Genomic DNA, 15,152 nt, shown 5'->3' with positions numbered 1-15,152 from the left:
GAATGTAGCTCCTTTTACTTTGTAGCCATGCTTAATGGTTTCCTTGTTCACCTTCAGACTCAACAATCTGCCCCAGCCCCACTTTAGTCAGCAGTTCTGCAGTTTCTTAAAACCCAAATGTAGACTCAGGAGGACTGAAGATGAAGGTGCTAAGGCAGCTGCTGTGTTGCAGACAGCTACGCGCAGCGCACACCTTGCTGTTGCTCTCAGTCTTTCCCGGTTATAGGATTGGCTCGAGCAAACGCTGGTGCCGAGCAGAGGAAGGCGCTGGCCTTCAGCTCCCCTGGCCAGGCCTTGGCAAAGAAGGCCAGATTTGCAAAGAGCGTCTTCTCCATTCTCTGCCTCAAGTTCCCTCATGACAGAGTGCTTTTGTGTCCTCTTCACATCTCTAGCTGAGACACATTCTGATGTCATTTGTGATTCTCCTGAGTTCTTATTCCTGTATAAGCATAGATGGCTTTAGAATGTAGACGCAGTGTCTCTCCATAGCAGTGTTTGCCTGGCTCTCATGTCACCGTCTGACTGTTTTTCAGATTAGACAGACACACCCAGGCCACCACCCTGGTCTGCCAGATATTTGGAGGCTACCTAAGATCCCGAGGTAAAATTTTTGTTTGAAGGTTCATCATAACATACATGCTTACAGTTTTAAATGTTAACAGTAGGGGCAGGATAGTAGGGAAAACTAGATCCCAGGTCTGCCCAGACTTCTGTTTACAGTGTAGCCTTCTGGTGCTTCCTTATGCGTGCGCAAGCTGGGCGCATGTTATGCATAAGATTTCCATAGTTCTCTTACTGTTAGAAATCTTATGTGTGAACACAGAGATGTAAGAAGTCAGTTCCATTTTATTTCCTAGTGAGGGACAAGTCAGTTCCAGTTCTGATGGTATCCGATACACGTACCTTCGTGTGTGTGCAACTGTGTGTTCAGGGTAAAGTTTTTAATTTCTGAATCATGCAGTATCCAGAGGGTATAGCAATTTATATTCCAACCAGGAGCTCCTAGGGACTAGGCTCATCGCACTTCTACCCACAGTACAGAGTATCTATTTATAGTTGTTTTTCCATTGTAATAAAAGTTGTATTCTTAAGTTCTTTATTTGGAGTATTTTCTGTTCTTTCAGTAGTTGGTAAGACAATAAGTACACGACCTTACTCACTATTGATATTTTCTTTTATTTCAGTTAAATGTTTAAATTGCAAGGGTGTTTCAGATACCTTTGATCCATATCTGGACATAACGTTGGAGATTAAGGTGAGCTCAGCGTTAACCGTAGGGAAGTTACGCAGCCTACTGTCACCTCGGACTCTTTATGCATTCTTGTCGCTGTCAAACTTAGATGGTTGTTCCTCTTAGAAACTTCAGCCCATTGAATTTTTTTACACATTCTTTTTTTGTTATTGCTTGGAGCTTTTGCTTTTCTGATTATAGATTCAGTTCTATGCTTTCTATATAAAGAAAATATTTCAGAGAAATGCAAAACTTGCCTCTCAGAGTTCATTCTTTAGTGCTGTGATCTATTCTGCTTCACAAGGAGATTGCTTGCTTAAAAAAAAATTAATCTTCAATGTATACGTGCATGCATGTTTCGTCTGTCTATTCCTCTCAACCTGTGGCAGTACGCATGGTGACCTGATGTTTATGCCCCTTTCCTAGGCTGCACAGAGTGTTACCAAGGCGTTAGAGCAGTTTGTGAAGCCAGAACAACTGGATGGAGAAAACTCCTACAAGTGCAGCAAGTATGACTGGGTGGTGGGCTCTTCCTGCTTGCCCGTGATGATCCAACTTAGAAACTGGCTCAGTTTTCAGTGCTTTTTTTTTTTTATTGATTTTTTTTTCCTTTGTTTTGTTTGTTTGTTTGGGTATTGGGTGTTGGGTCCAGAGTCTCACATGTGATAGGCAAATGCTGTTAGCCACTTAATGTCATCATTTATCGAGTGCTTGTCATTTTAAAGGCAGGTCTTCTGTGTGGCCCAGCCTGGCTTTAGATCTTTGATTATTCTGAACTGCCAGCTTACATCTCCTGTTATTGGTCAGTTCCCTCTGTAATTATTATTACTCCTCTGTGTGTGTGTGTGTTACAGAGGATTGAACATGGGCCCTTGTGCATACTCAGCAAACGCTCCACTGCCGACCTCCAGGCCTCATGGAATTTTAATTTTATAATTTTGACTATTGGTCTAGTTTCCTTGTTTTAAAATACTTTTTAAAAATTTTATGTACATTGGTGATTTGACTGTGTGTGTGTGTGTGTGTGTGTGTGTGTGTGTGTGTGTGTGTGTGAGTGATATCCTGGAATAGGAGTTGTGAGCTGCCACGTGGGTGCTGGGAATAGAACCCAGGTCTTCTGGGAAGAGCTACCAGTGCTCTTCACTGCTGAGCTACCTCTCCAGCCCTTGTTTTAAAATCTTAACGTAAGGTGTTTTAGAAAGTACAGACCAATACACTTGAGATGTTTCTACACTGAGTATCCCAACCCTTCCTTCTTGTGCTTTAAGGTGCAAAAAAATGGTTCCAGCTTCAAAGAGATTCACAATCCATAGGTCCTCTAATGTTCTTACCATCTCACTGAAGCGCTTTGCCAACTTCACCGGTGGAAAGATTGCTAAGGTATGCCCATGATTCATGACTGTTCTCATCTCTGTACAGTGAGTTTTCCCCTTTTCTTCACAATTAATGAAGGGTAAAGTGGTCAAGATGCACAGTCATGTGCAAGAGCTACAACACCACATGCTCCAGTCACAGAAACGTTATGAGTAATGTCTAGAGCTGTTGCTGCTGCTGCATTTGTTGAACATTCACAGTGTGGATCCTTCCTTATTGATGGCAAATAAAATCAATGGGGGTTTCCTTCAGGTCCCTTCTGTTCCAGGCATTAGGTTTCTGGGGTCAACAGTTGTAGGTCCTGCAAGTCCCTTCCTCAAAGCCCTTCCTTAGGAGTTATGCCAGTAGCTGAAAACGTGGGGTACCTGTGTCTTCAAAAATGGCAGAACTTTCTCTTGTTTCCATTTATCTTTAGGATGTGAAATATCCTGAGTACCTTGATATCCGGCCCTATATGTCTCAGCCCAATGGAGAGCCAATTATTTATGTTTTGTATGCTGTGCTGGTGCACACTGGTTTTAATTGTCATGCTGGCCACTACTTTTGCTACATCAAGGTAAGCTGTTGGGTGACTAATAAGTCTGTTGTGGGACAGCACTGTAAACATGGGGTAAACAGTGGAGCGAGACTGAATGACATCAGACTGAGTGCACTTACCACCCCTACCCCACCCTCCATCTCTTTGCAGGCTAGCAATGGCCTCTGGTATCAGATGAATGACTCCATCGTGTCCACCAGTGATATCAGAGCAGTGCTTAACCAGCAAGCTTACGTGCTCTTTTATATCAGGTACTGCTGTGGAAACAGGTGGTCAGCCTTACTGTTACAGCCATTTCTTCTCCCTCATCTGGAGAGTTAGTTACACTTGGAGCTAATTTGTACAAACAACAAGTTAAACATGAGTTGCCATGCACCCGAGCACAAGGAGGCCTTTCTGAGTGATGAGTTCGTTGTCACTTCTGACAGGTGTAGAAGGCGGGAATGGCCCTGAGGAGTGGTCTAGGGACAGTGGAAGCCATGGGAATGGGTTCTGAGTGCCTGTGTGCTCTCAGCCAGTTGAGCACAGGCCTCCAGTCAGGCCCTGCCAGCGCCAATGTCTGACCTGCTGCTGTAGGTGCAAGCTCCTAACTCAGCAGTGCTCTCTAGAGAAATGGGATGCCTGCCCCAGGCTGGCTTCTCTCTTTGTGAGGTACTTGGGTTAGAACCCAGGGCCTCCTCATGTGCCAAGACTTCTGTCAGGCCAGGCTGCATCCCCACAAGGTATCCCAAATAGCTGAAAATTAAGGCTATCTGCAGATACTCACCCATGACAGAGTGATCGTATCCACATGTTGAAATACTATGGCAATGTTAAGAGTGATTTGTTTGTTTGGGAAGTTGTGGGAGATAAGGGTCTGACTGGTATACAGGCTGACCTTGATTTCTTGATCTTTCTGCTAAGAATGATTTTGCATAAAGCCTTTTTAAAAATGTTCTGGGAAAGTGCTTGATGTATATGGAAGGAAGGGAAACAAGTCGAAATATTAAATGCAGGTATTGAAAAGAACAGTGGGCTGAAAGCCTATGGGAGAATGTAAATCAGAAGGGGAGATGTGGGCTTAGTGACAGTTCTCTGAGGAACAGTTTTGGATATTACAGGGTTTCTATAATGCTATATACTTAAAATTGAAAACATAAACAGAAAAATAGCTTTTCAGATAACAACTATCAGGATATACAGTTCAAAAAAATGAATTGAGAGCCAGACATGGAGGCTCATTCTCAGGCAGGAGGATTGCCACAAGTGTGAGGCAGTGGAAACTGCATGAGGGTTCCAAGCCATCCAGAGTTTTAGAATGAAACTTCCAAAACAGTAACAAAAAGACAGTAACTTAAGGCATAAAAACTCAAACTGAAACATTTCGTTGACTCATTCGGTGCTAGGTGTGGTGGCACACAGCAACACTCAGAGGCAGAGGCATCTCTATATGTTTGAAGCCTAGTCTACGCACCCAGTTCCAGACTAGCCAGGGCCGTATCGTGTGTCTTAGGGGGAGAAGAAGGGGTGTCACTGAATCGTGCAGCGCCTAATGCAGGTGATGTGTGCAGCTCTGAGTTGTCCGGAGCTCCAGCTCCTGTGTCTGACAGGCTGAGTAGTTGGATTTGTGGGTAAATCTCCTAAGGCCCCGCCCTTCCTTACACAGCCATTTCATTCTGTGTCCCCAGGTCCCATGATGTGAAAAATGGAGGGGAGTCTGCTCATCCTGCCCATAGCCCCGGCCAATCCTCTCCCCGCCCAGGAGTCAGTCAGCGGGTAGTCAACAACAAGCAGGTGGCTCCAGGGTTTATTGGACCCCAGCTGCCTTCCCATGTGATGAAGGTAACACTTGAGAGTCAACATTTTTCCCTTTCTGCTTGAATCCAAACCTGGGATCACTGTAGAAATTGCCTCATCTACAACTGAGCTTCTGGCTTGAGGGCACTGCAGCCCGTTATTACAGAGGCCTCAAGATGGGCGAGTGATCCAGTGGCTGCCTAAGGACTGTGTAGCAGGTCCCACTTACTGTGCACTCCCACACTTCTTACAGGCTAAATAGTTGGACTTGGGGAAGTGAAGCTCTTTACATTTTGTTCATGTCTGTGGGGTCATCTTAGGAATGTGGCAGTGTAAAAGGGGCTTGGGCTCATCAGTAGATGAGAGAATGGTAGGTATTTTATAGAGGTGAAGCTTGTTAGTCACCAAGACCAAAATGAGAAGGGTCCTAGCCATTGTGCGTCTTGTGTCCAAAGTGCTGACCCAGCTGTTCTCTTCCTCCTTCTAGAACACGCCACACTTGAATGGCACCACGCCAGTGAAAGACACACCAAGTAGTTCTGTGTCAAGCCCTAACGGAAACACCAGCGTCAATAGGGCCAGTCCTGCTACTGCTTCGACTTCTGTGCAGAACTGGTCTGTTACCAGACCCTCAGTTATTCCAGATCACCCCAAGAAACAAAAAATCACCATCAGTATTCACAACAAGTTGCCTGCTCGCCAGGGTCAGGCACCACTGAATAACAGCCTCCATGGCCCTTGTCTGGAGGCTCCTAGTAAGGCGGCACCCTCCTCCACCATCACTAACCCTTCTGCAATACAGTCTACCTCGAACGTACCCACAACGTCGACTTCCCCCAGTGAGGCCTGTCCCAAGCCCATGGTGAACGGCAAGGCTAAAGTGGGCGCCAGTGTGCTTGTCCCCTATGGGGCCGAGTCCTCAGAAGAGTCTGATGAGGAGTCGAAGGGCCTGGCCAAGGAGAACGGTGTGGACATGATGGCCGGCACTCACTCCGATAGGCCAGAAGCTGCTGCAGATGACGGTGCTGAGGCTTCCTCCCATGAGCTTCAAGAACCCGTCCTGCTAAATGGTGCTAATAGCGCAGACAGTGACTCACAAGAGAACAGCCTGGCATTTGACAGTGCCAGCTGCCAGGTCCAGCCCGAGCTACACACAGAAAACCTCTTTTCCAAACTTAATGGTCTTCCTGGAAAGGTGAGTGGGAGGGAGGATTCTCAGACCTCAGAGCTCCCATAGCTGGGGTTCAGTAGGCACGGAGCTGGCCGCAGGAGCTCAGGTACCTTTGTTTCATTGTAGGTGACGCCTGCTCCTTTGCAGTCTGTTCCTGAAGACAGAATCCTTGAGACCTTCAAGCTTACCAACCAGGCAAAGGGTCCAGCGGGTGAAGAGAGGTAGGAGCCGTGCCACCGGTGTGCGCCACCACGCCTAGTGTGTTAATAATGAGGACACAACCCAGGGCTTTGTATGTGCTGGGTGAGCACTGCCACCTGAGCCACAAGCCCCAGCCCGGGACGTGTTCACACGGGATCTCACCGTGTGGTGCAGGCTGGCCTCAAGCTTCCTGTGTAGATCGGCCTTGCTTCAAGTTCTTGCCCAGTTTCTCAGATGCTGGGCTTACAAGTATGTGTAGCTACCATTCTCGTCTACACTTGGCTCCTCAGATGAGATAGATACTTACCTGAAAGTATGAGGTGTCTAGAACTACAGAGCTGTGAAAACAGAAGGTAGTCTTGCTACAAGTTTTAGTTTTTACTGAATGAGAGAAGGGATGATAAGCTTGGTACTAGGTTTCATCAGATATGCTTAAGCTGCAAGTAGTTGAGTAGACCTGTCGGGTAGTCCTGTGTGGCAGGCAGGCTGTGACTTGGTTTCTTTGTCTTGCTGTAGTTGGACTACGACAGGGGGAAGCTCTCCAAAGGACCCTGTTTCACAGCTGGAGCCCATCAGTGATGAGCCCAGTCCCCTTGAGATACCGGAGGCTGTCACCAATGGGAGCACACAGACCCCTTCCACCACATCACCCCTGGAGCCCACCATCAGCTGTACCAAAGAAGACTCGTCCGTTGTTGTCTCAGCTGAACCTGTGGAGGGTTTGCCTTCCGTCCCTGCTCTTTGTAACAGCACTGGTACTATCTTGGGGGATACCCCAGTGCCCGAATTGTGTGACCCTGGAGACTTGACTGCCAACCCGAGCCAGCCAACCGAAGCAGTGAAAGGTGATACAGCTGAGAAGGCTCAGGACTCTGCCATGGCTGAAGTGGTGGAGAGGCTGAGCCCTGCTCCCTCAGTACTCACAGGTGACGGGTGTGAGCAGAAACTCTTACTTTACCTCAGCGCAGAGGGGTCAGAGGAGACAGAAGACTCTTCCAGAAGCTCGGCGGTCTCTGCTGACACGATGCCCCCTAAGCCTGACAGGACCACCACCAGCTCCTGTGAAGGGGCTGCCGAGCAGGCTGCTGGGGACAGAGGCGATGGAGGCCATGTGGGACCCAAAGCTCAGGAGCCTTCCCCAGCCAAGGAAAAGATGAGCAGCCTCCGGAAAGTGGACCGAGGACACTATCGGAGCCGGAGAGAGCGCTCCTCCAGTGGGGAGCACGTGAGGGACAGCAGGCCCCGGCCGGAGGACCATCACCATAAGAAGCGGCACTGCTACAGCCGAGAGCGGCCCAAGCAGGACCGACACCCTACTAATTCATACTGCAATGGGGGCCAGCACTTGGGCCACGGGGACAGAGCCAGCCCTGAGCGCCGCTCCCTGAGCAGGTATAGTCACCACCACTCACGGATTAGGAGTGGCCTGGAGCAGGACTGGAGCCGGTACCACCATTTGGAAAATGAGCATGCTTGGGTCAGGGAGAGATTCTACCAGGACAAGCTGCGGTGGGACAAGTGCAGGTATTACCACGACAGGTACACGCCCCTATACACGGCCCGGGACGCCCGAGAATGGCGGCCTCTGCATGGTCGTGAGCATGACCGCCTTGTCCAGTCTGGACGGCCATACAAGGACAGCTACTGGGGCCGCAAGGGCTGGGAGCTGCAATCCCGGGGGAAGGAACGGCCCCACTTCAACAGCCCCCGAGAGGCCCCTAGCCTTGCTGTGCCCCTCGAGAGACATCTCCAAGAGAAGGCTGCGCTGAGTGTGCAGGACAGCAGCCACAGTCTCCCTGAGCGCTTTCATGAACACAAAAGTGTCAAGTCGAGGAAGCGGAGGTATGAGACTCTAGAAAATAATGATGGCCGTCTAGAAAAGAAAGTCCACAAAAGCCTGGAGAAGGACACGCTAGAGGAGCCAAGGGTGAAGAAGCACAAAAAGTCTAAAAAGAAAAAGAAGTCCAAAGATAAACACCGGGATCGAGAAAGCAGGTGAGGGCTGCTCGCGGGCTGGCCTGCTCTGTCCTGCCGGCACCAAGCCAGCAGTATCTTTGTTTCACTCTAGAGATTTCATTAGTTTACATCTCTACATTTTCACACAGCTTTGAAGTTGTTGGTCCCTCACAGTTCTTCCAGGCCTATCACACATGTCATTATATCTTGTAACTGTTGCAGTTTCTTCTCTGCCTGTTTGCCTGCTTAGAGTGAGCTTAAGACACACCATTTATTTCTTTGGCCTTTTGTCTCCTTTTTAGGCCACCATTTCTCATTTTGAAGTCTAAATGTTTTTTGTATCTTTTTGAGGCCTGCGCTGGCCTCAAACTTAGATCCTCCTGTCTCAGTGTCCCCAGTGCTGGGTTACAGACTGTGGCCAACCACCTGATTGGTTTTACATAACTTAGGAGCTTAACTGTTGGCGATTGTCTTAATGGATGCCTGATTGGTAAGCATGAGTGTGATTCCTGGATTTTTTTTTTAGCTAATAACACTTAGCAGTAAACTAGTCAAAAACTGCCAGAGTCTTTGTGACCAGCTACAGACCACAGCTGCCTTCTGTCCTCTGCTTGAACACTGGGCAGACATGGCTGGGGAAAGTGGTGGTGGACTTAAAGACTGTGCTTAAAACTTGTTTCCATGGAAGGAAACCACACATGAGCAGGAGGCATCTGCCCACTATTCGTAAGCAGTGTTCCGGGGGACAGGGAGCGTAGATGGCAGTTTCCCTCGGTGCTAACCTCTGGCTGCTTCTTCTGCAGGCACCAGCAGGAGTCTGATTTTTCAGGAGCATACTCTGATGCTGACCTCCATAGACACCGGAAGAAAAAGAAGAAAAAGAAAAGGCATTCCAGGAAGTCGGAGGACTTTATAAAGGATGTTGAGATGCGTTTACCGAAGCTCTCCAGCTACGAGGCCGGCGGCCATTTCCGGAGAACAGAGGGCAGCTTTCTCCTGGCTGATGGTCTGCCTGTGGAAGACAGCGGCCCTTTCCGGGAGAAAACGAAGCATTTAAGGATGGAAAGCCGGCCTGACAGATGCCGTCTGTCGGAGTATGGCCAGGGTAAGGGAAGCAAGGACACAGCTCTGAGTCAAGTACTTTGGGAAAGGTGATAAACACAGAAACATAAGAGGCACAGAAGGGCCAGGCAGTGGTGGCGCACACCTTTAATCCCAGCACTTGGGAGGCAGAGGCAGGTGGATTTCCAAGTTCAAGGCCAGCCTGGTCTACAGAGTGAGTTCCAGGACAGTCGGGCTACACAGAGAAACCCTGTTTAAAAAAAAAAAAAAAAACAAAATCAAAACGGCACAGGAGGATATGAGAATGGACTCGATGACCAAAAACAAGACCTGCCTGTGAGCAGAGGTGTGCTTTAATCTCTGGCTGGGAGTGTCTAGCTCTGTGGAAGGCCTAAGTTGCAGAGAGCTAGCTAGGCTCAGCACAACCTGTGTACTCAGATCCCTGGAACTTGGAGCGTCTGTGAGTGTCACACAGTAGAACTTGGGCTATTAAAGCATTCTGTGCCCATATATGTTTTTATGTGCACATCTTTGTGTGTGTTGTACTAACTTCTGAACCCCTAAATGCACTAGTGTACCCCAGCTCCTAAGTCATAAATCAATAGTGTGATTGATCTCTAGAGGTGTAGCTGCAGTGTGGGGCTCTGGTATCCTTCAGGCTGCTGGTTTCTGGGGTGGTTCTTGCTGATCTCTAAGTGAGTAGGTCTGTATACAGCAGCCCCTGTGCCTTGACTTTCCTATGTAGTCCAGGCTAGCCTGCACTCAGAGTTTTATGTTAGCATCCTGAGTGCTGGGATTACAGTCCAGTGCCAGTGTGCTTGGCTGCTTTCTCTCCGTGAACATTCATTCTCTCTGGACAGGAGCATTGGGCTTGTAGAAACTGCATAGGCTGTGAACATCGGTGGGGCTAGTGCAAAGGCTGGCAACCTGCAGCCAGTCTAGCCTGGAGTTAGGAATGGCTCTCAACAGTTCAAAGTGCAGAAGACTGGCATGTGTTCACAGCGAGCACCGAGGTGGGAGGGTCAGGGTCAGTGCACTGTGGAAGCCCAGGTGCTATGTGTTAGCTCTGGTGCCACTCAGTAGCAGTGGACATAGCCTGTCCACTGAGACGTTTCTCATCACCTGGCCCTTGATATAAAAAGCTTGACAATTCTGCCTCGGACACCCAAAGATCATGGTCACAAATAAAGGACATGTGTGTCACTACAGAGATGTGGGCATCTTGGTGACCCCGAGTGGAACCTTCTGCTCCTTGGCAGTCCATTCATACACTGCAGCTGGATCTGCAGCTAGACACCGCTGCTCTGGGTCTGACACCAGCCCTTCCTCCAGCTCTTTGTATGACTCAGCTCATTGCTTCAGCCTGAAAGGATGGTCACCCACCCGAGAATGTGCAGCTCTGTGCTGGGGCTGAGACCTGGTCCCTCTTGTGTGGCTCTTGACGGTCCTGTGCCGGTGCTTTGTGGCACTGCCAGCTCATGCTGCTATCCGAGTGATTTTTCAGCAGCTGATAATGAGCTGTAGGAACTGATTATCGTTAAGTCTGCAGAACACACGCATAATAAAGATGTTCCTTACTTTGCCTTCTAGGTGACTAAACAGCCTTGGCCTTACAACAACAAAATTACGGTAAGCAATTGTCCCCGTTTTGGTCATTTGTGGAAGTGCTGAGTGGATATAGGTGGGTTTTCTGGTGAAAACCAGGGGTGGTGAAGGGGAGGGTCCTGGCGTGTCTGTGCCTCTAGGACTCAGTCACTAGCTAGCATCCAGATGTGGAAATTGTGCTAAGAAATGGAGTTAAGTATCTGAGAGCAGAGAGAGGCCAAACAAGGGTCAGGGTATATCTGGTTCCTAATGCTGGTGTTGTGTTGTGTGGCCCTGAGACACAGGAACTCAGAGCCCGAACTCTGTGATGGAGGGCAGGTCTAGTCAGCAAAGGCTTTAAAATGAGCTGCTGCTCTCGCCTCAGCTAATTCGCAGGCTTCCTCCGTGTCATGGAGACAAAGCCTCTGGGCCTCTCTCCTCCTCTGCCCAGTGAACGTGGTGTCTGAGGGCTGAGTGATTTGCAGCTTGGGGCCCAGCAGGTGGCGCTGCCCTGGCATTCCAGGGTTCTCTACTGCAGTTCAGGAAGGTAGAGAGGCAATTTCAGGAACTTTCAAAAGCCTTGGGAACACATCCAGAGAGTGTGAGACCAACCTCTGTTCGTCTAATGCCTGCTGCACCTCTTATCTTTCAGATTCAACATTTTGAACAGAAGCCATCCCCAACCCAGCTTAAATTATAAACATAGAGAATAACTTTGTCCGAACTGCGTGGTGCTTCTTTAGTACATACTGTACAGAGTTTACCATGGACAACTGTTTCTTTTTTCTTTTTTTTCTTTTCTTTTTTCAGTTTTTACCTTTTCTTAATTGCCCTTATTCCAAACGGATACTTTCTACACTGCTGAACATTGTAAATTACCGTGTACATAAAATCACACTGACAATAATGCCCTGGAATAGACCATCTCAAATGCTGCTTAACCACAGACTCAGGTTGACTACTTGTATCTCATGTAATGTTCCTCCACGCTAGACACCTGGTGCACGGCCAGCTGGGAACCATGGACTTCAAAAGGACAAGCGACAGTGCGTCTATTTAAATTAAAGACTTATTTAAAGACCCAAGCTCTCAGCGAGACCTTCGAGGGCTTCCTCTGCAATGTCTGATATAGAAACTAATTTGTTCACATTTTAGTTGTATTCAAGATTTGAAGATGTATTTTATAGACAAGTTCTGTTTTTGAACTTTGTGGAACTATTCCAATCAATTTACCAGTTATGATGAGTATTTGCATTATGAATGTATAATCCAGACATTATTTGTAAAGCCTACAGTATGTTTTTTTTACCTAACACTTTTTATACTGTGTCTCGTCTCGACAATATGATATTGAAGTCTGAGTCGTCAGCTTGATCCCTTCAAGTTTCTAGTTACAGACAAAAATCATACTGTGATTTTATTTTTAATATGGATATGCTATAAAACTGTGACACTTATAATTCACTGGTCCTGCATCAGGAGACGGGAGTGGGGAGAAGACTGTATTTAATACAGTGTGTATCTGAATACTCTGTATGGTTTATACAGTTTGTGTTGTTCAGAGATGTCTAAAGTTGATCTTTGTTTTTTTAAGATTAAAAAAGCACTTGCCCCACTGTATATATACGGCATGTAAGATTTATATAGTATATAAATGGCAGCAAATTAAACAACCGTCTCAGTTTTACTCTGTTCTCCGCAAGCTCATAGCCATGTCTGTTTTAAAGAATTGAGTCTTAGGCAGTTTTGGTTTTAGCAGTATGTTTTTATTTAGGGAACACAGTATTTGCAATAGTTCTGACAGCCGTAAGGCCCTCCATTTTACTAGCTGTTTGCTTTGCAATAAAATAGCCAGAAATTCTGATATCAACATTAATAGGATATTTCTTCATGCAGGTTGTAGGAGTATATACATTGTATAACACTGAAGAAATTAATACATATGTACATTATTTACATAGTAACTATTTATTGTAAATAGAAATGTTTTCTAAGATAAAAAGAAATCACAACATGGTTTCTGGTCTGTAACGACCTAACTTGTCAGCAAAGCACACCTGTAGCTCTGAACTCAGCATGACAGGAAGCACAGTAAGTCCCATCCCCAGACGGTTCCTAGTTACTCTGCAGTACCACATCAAGTCTTCTGAAACCCAGGAATGATGCCCAGGGCCCAGCAGGACAGGGAACTGTCTTTGGGCAGAGTAGGGCTTTAATGCTTCACTGACGAGTGCAGACAAAGGGTGAAGGGCAGGAGTGCCTGAGCCTTTACAAGCTCTGGGAGTGGCAGATGCCCTTGGGTTTAACACTGTCACAACATAACCTGAGTTAAGTGACTCCATGTGGATACTCCAAGAGCCAGTAACTTAGGATTCTTAGCACCAACAGCCATCAGGCAAGGTCCCCTCAAAGATGACTATGGCATCAAAGACAACATTAGGTAGCCTCATGCTTAACGTCCTGACCTCAATATCCCACAGAGAGCTCTGTTGCCCAGGGCCACACCTGGGTTGAACATCTGACCGGCTCACCATGGTCCTGATTGAAAAAAATGCCAGTTCCTACCTCCCTACAGGTGCCCCACCAGCAGTAAATTCAGGTCTGGGGTGGGGAATAGGGGATAGGGATCATGGAAGACTGGAAGCCAGGCTGCATACACACCAGCCAGGCAGCTCAAATGCAAGGGTTTCAGATTTGAGGTATCAGTAAAAGCAAAGCCTAGAAGCTTGGGAATAAACCAAAAAGTGATCAGTCTGGTGCACGAGCGAGGGAGCTCTGGCCTGCACATCCTTCTGTGCCATCTTAGATGGCAGCTACCACCAAGGTCAGGCAAAAAGCCTTAAGACAGCTCACTGAAAGTCTCGTGTAAGGGCATTTGGTTGGCGGTTTTCAAGGGCTCTCAGAACACCAGCTCCACGTGCAGGGGAAGACCATTTTCCAAATAAGCCATGAATGGGCCCTCTCATCTTACCCAGTCTCAGCCCAAGCACATATGCCCTGAAGGCATGCACTGGTGTGTGTGTGTGTGTGTGTTAGGGGTCTGGATGTCACACGTGTCCCTCAGTGCCATCTTCAGTTTTTCACCTCCTCCAAAGGATGTCAAATGTTGGAAAACATGGCACTCCAGAGAACAGGTGGATTACTTCTGGCTGCTTCTGCTTGCTTACTACATCAAAATATGTGTTAGCACTTAACCCAAGTTTGAAACAGCAAGCAACAAAAGTACCAAAGTCATGAGCCATGTGCACTCGGACCACATGAAACTGTCCTGTATGAAGGTCAGACAAGAGGAGGTTCTGCACATAAGTGGCCTGTTTTCCAGAGAAGGAACTCCATCTCCAGGCCTTGGCACTGACAGGATAAATACCCCGGCCATAGCTGTACCTTACTGATTCATCTTAGAGAAGCATGTGAGGGGAAGTGGCAGTCACGCCTGAATCTCCCAAGCACACTGCTCTCCACACTCACCCCAATGCCTCTTCACCCAGCTGACACTCTGTCAGGATGACTGTGCCCCAGCTGCTCTGGCCCCAAGTGCATGGGGGCTGCATATATAGACTGTTTTCAGTGCACAGTATATACGTGTGTCCAGGAGTTAAGTTTATAGCTGCCATTCTAAAAATACTACTGTTAGAAATTAAGTATCTTTCATTATAATTTTCAGAATATAAAAAGGCATATAAAAGCTATAATCCTATATATCTGAGAAAAATTCTGAATAAAAAAGTGGTAGGTTTTCCTTTCCCATTTTGATATAAAACAGCGACTTCTAGAACATCTAGTGTTGCCCCAAAGAGCAGGTGTGGCATGGTGTGGGTGAGGCTCTGGCTCCAGAACAGGAGTCCCATGTGGGCTGTGCAGATCTGGAGGCTGTATCACCAGGTGCTGTTGTGGACAAGGGTCCCCAAAGGTCAATGCCAGGCCGGTGGCAGGAAGGAGACACTCCCAGCTGACCAATGTCCCAGAGCACAGGCTTGAGGGCTCAGGCCTTGGCTGGCTGTTCTGGAGGGCCCGTGGGCACCACATCGTCCCCGGTCCTGCCGCTGGGGAGGCCAGTGTATCTGCTGGAGTCTGGATCCTGACATTTACCTATTTCTTATTGGCAATCCTCCTTTTCCTCGTGGCCAACATGTCATAGAACGGGTCCCTACTGATGCTTGCTCTGGGGAAGAAAGGAAGTAAAGTGGGCTGGAGCTTCGAGAAGGTCTGGCTGCCTGCCTCACCCACAGCTTCCCAAGCAGCAGGGTCAAGGGTGAGTT

The 15,152-nt window shown here is 47.7% G+C and overlaps 2 protein-coding genes across 6 annotated transcripts in view; one reads left to right on the top strand and one right to left on the bottom strand.

The window, feature by feature from the left end:
• The window catches only part of Usp42 (ubiquitin specific peptidase 42), a 49,429-nt gene extending 36,866 nt beyond the window's left edge, over positions 1-12,563 (top strand). For both annotated transcript variants that reach the window (XM_006504754.4, NM_029749.2), the window contains 13 exons: positions 534-601; positions 1,185-1,255; positions 1,658-1,740; positions 2,500-2,611; positions 3,021-3,161; positions 3,294-3,394; positions 4,811-4,964; positions 5,407-6,114; positions 6,217-6,311; positions 6,808-8,286; positions 9,051-9,352; positions 10,900-10,938; positions 11,546-12,563. In XM_006504754.4, the coding sequence (XP_006504817.1) occupies positions 534-601; positions 1,185-1,255; positions 1,658-1,740; positions 2,500-2,611; positions 3,021-3,161; positions 3,294-3,394; positions 4,811-4,964; positions 5,407-6,114; positions 6,217-6,311; positions 6,808-8,286; positions 9,051-9,352; positions 10,900-10,907 (3,322 nt within the window). In that variant the 3' untranslated portion in view covers positions 10,908-10,938; positions 11,546-12,563. The remainder of the gene's footprint in view (positions 1-533; positions 602-1,184; positions 1,256-1,657; positions 1,741-2,499; positions 2,612-3,020; positions 3,162-3,293; positions 3,395-4,810; positions 4,965-5,406; positions 6,115-6,216; positions 6,312-6,807; positions 8,287-9,050; positions 9,353-10,899; positions 10,939-11,545) is intronic.
• Positions 12,564-12,637: 74 nt separating this feature from the next.
• Cyth3 (cytohesin 3) overlaps positions 12,638-15,152 on the bottom strand; it is an 87,804-nt gene continuing 85,289 nt past the window's right edge. For all 4 annotated transcript variants that reach the window (NM_011182.4, XM_017320729.2, XM_030254209.1 and 1 more), the window contains one exon: positions 12,638-15,055. In NM_011182.4, coding sequence (NP_035312.3) covers positions 14,983-15,055 — 73 coding nt within the window. In that variant the 3' untranslated portion in view covers positions 12,638-14,982. The remainder of the gene's footprint in view (positions 15,056-15,152) is intronic.

Source organism: Mus musculus, chromosome 5, assembly GCF_000001635.26.
Source record: "Mus musculus strain C57BL/6J chromosome 5, GRCm38.p6 C57BL/6J".
Lineage (NCBI taxonomy): Eukaryota > Metazoa > Chordata > Mammalia > Rodentia > Muridae > Mus > Mus musculus.
Note: the sequence above shows the minus strand (reverse complement) of the source record. Positions and strands in the feature narration are given on the sequence as shown.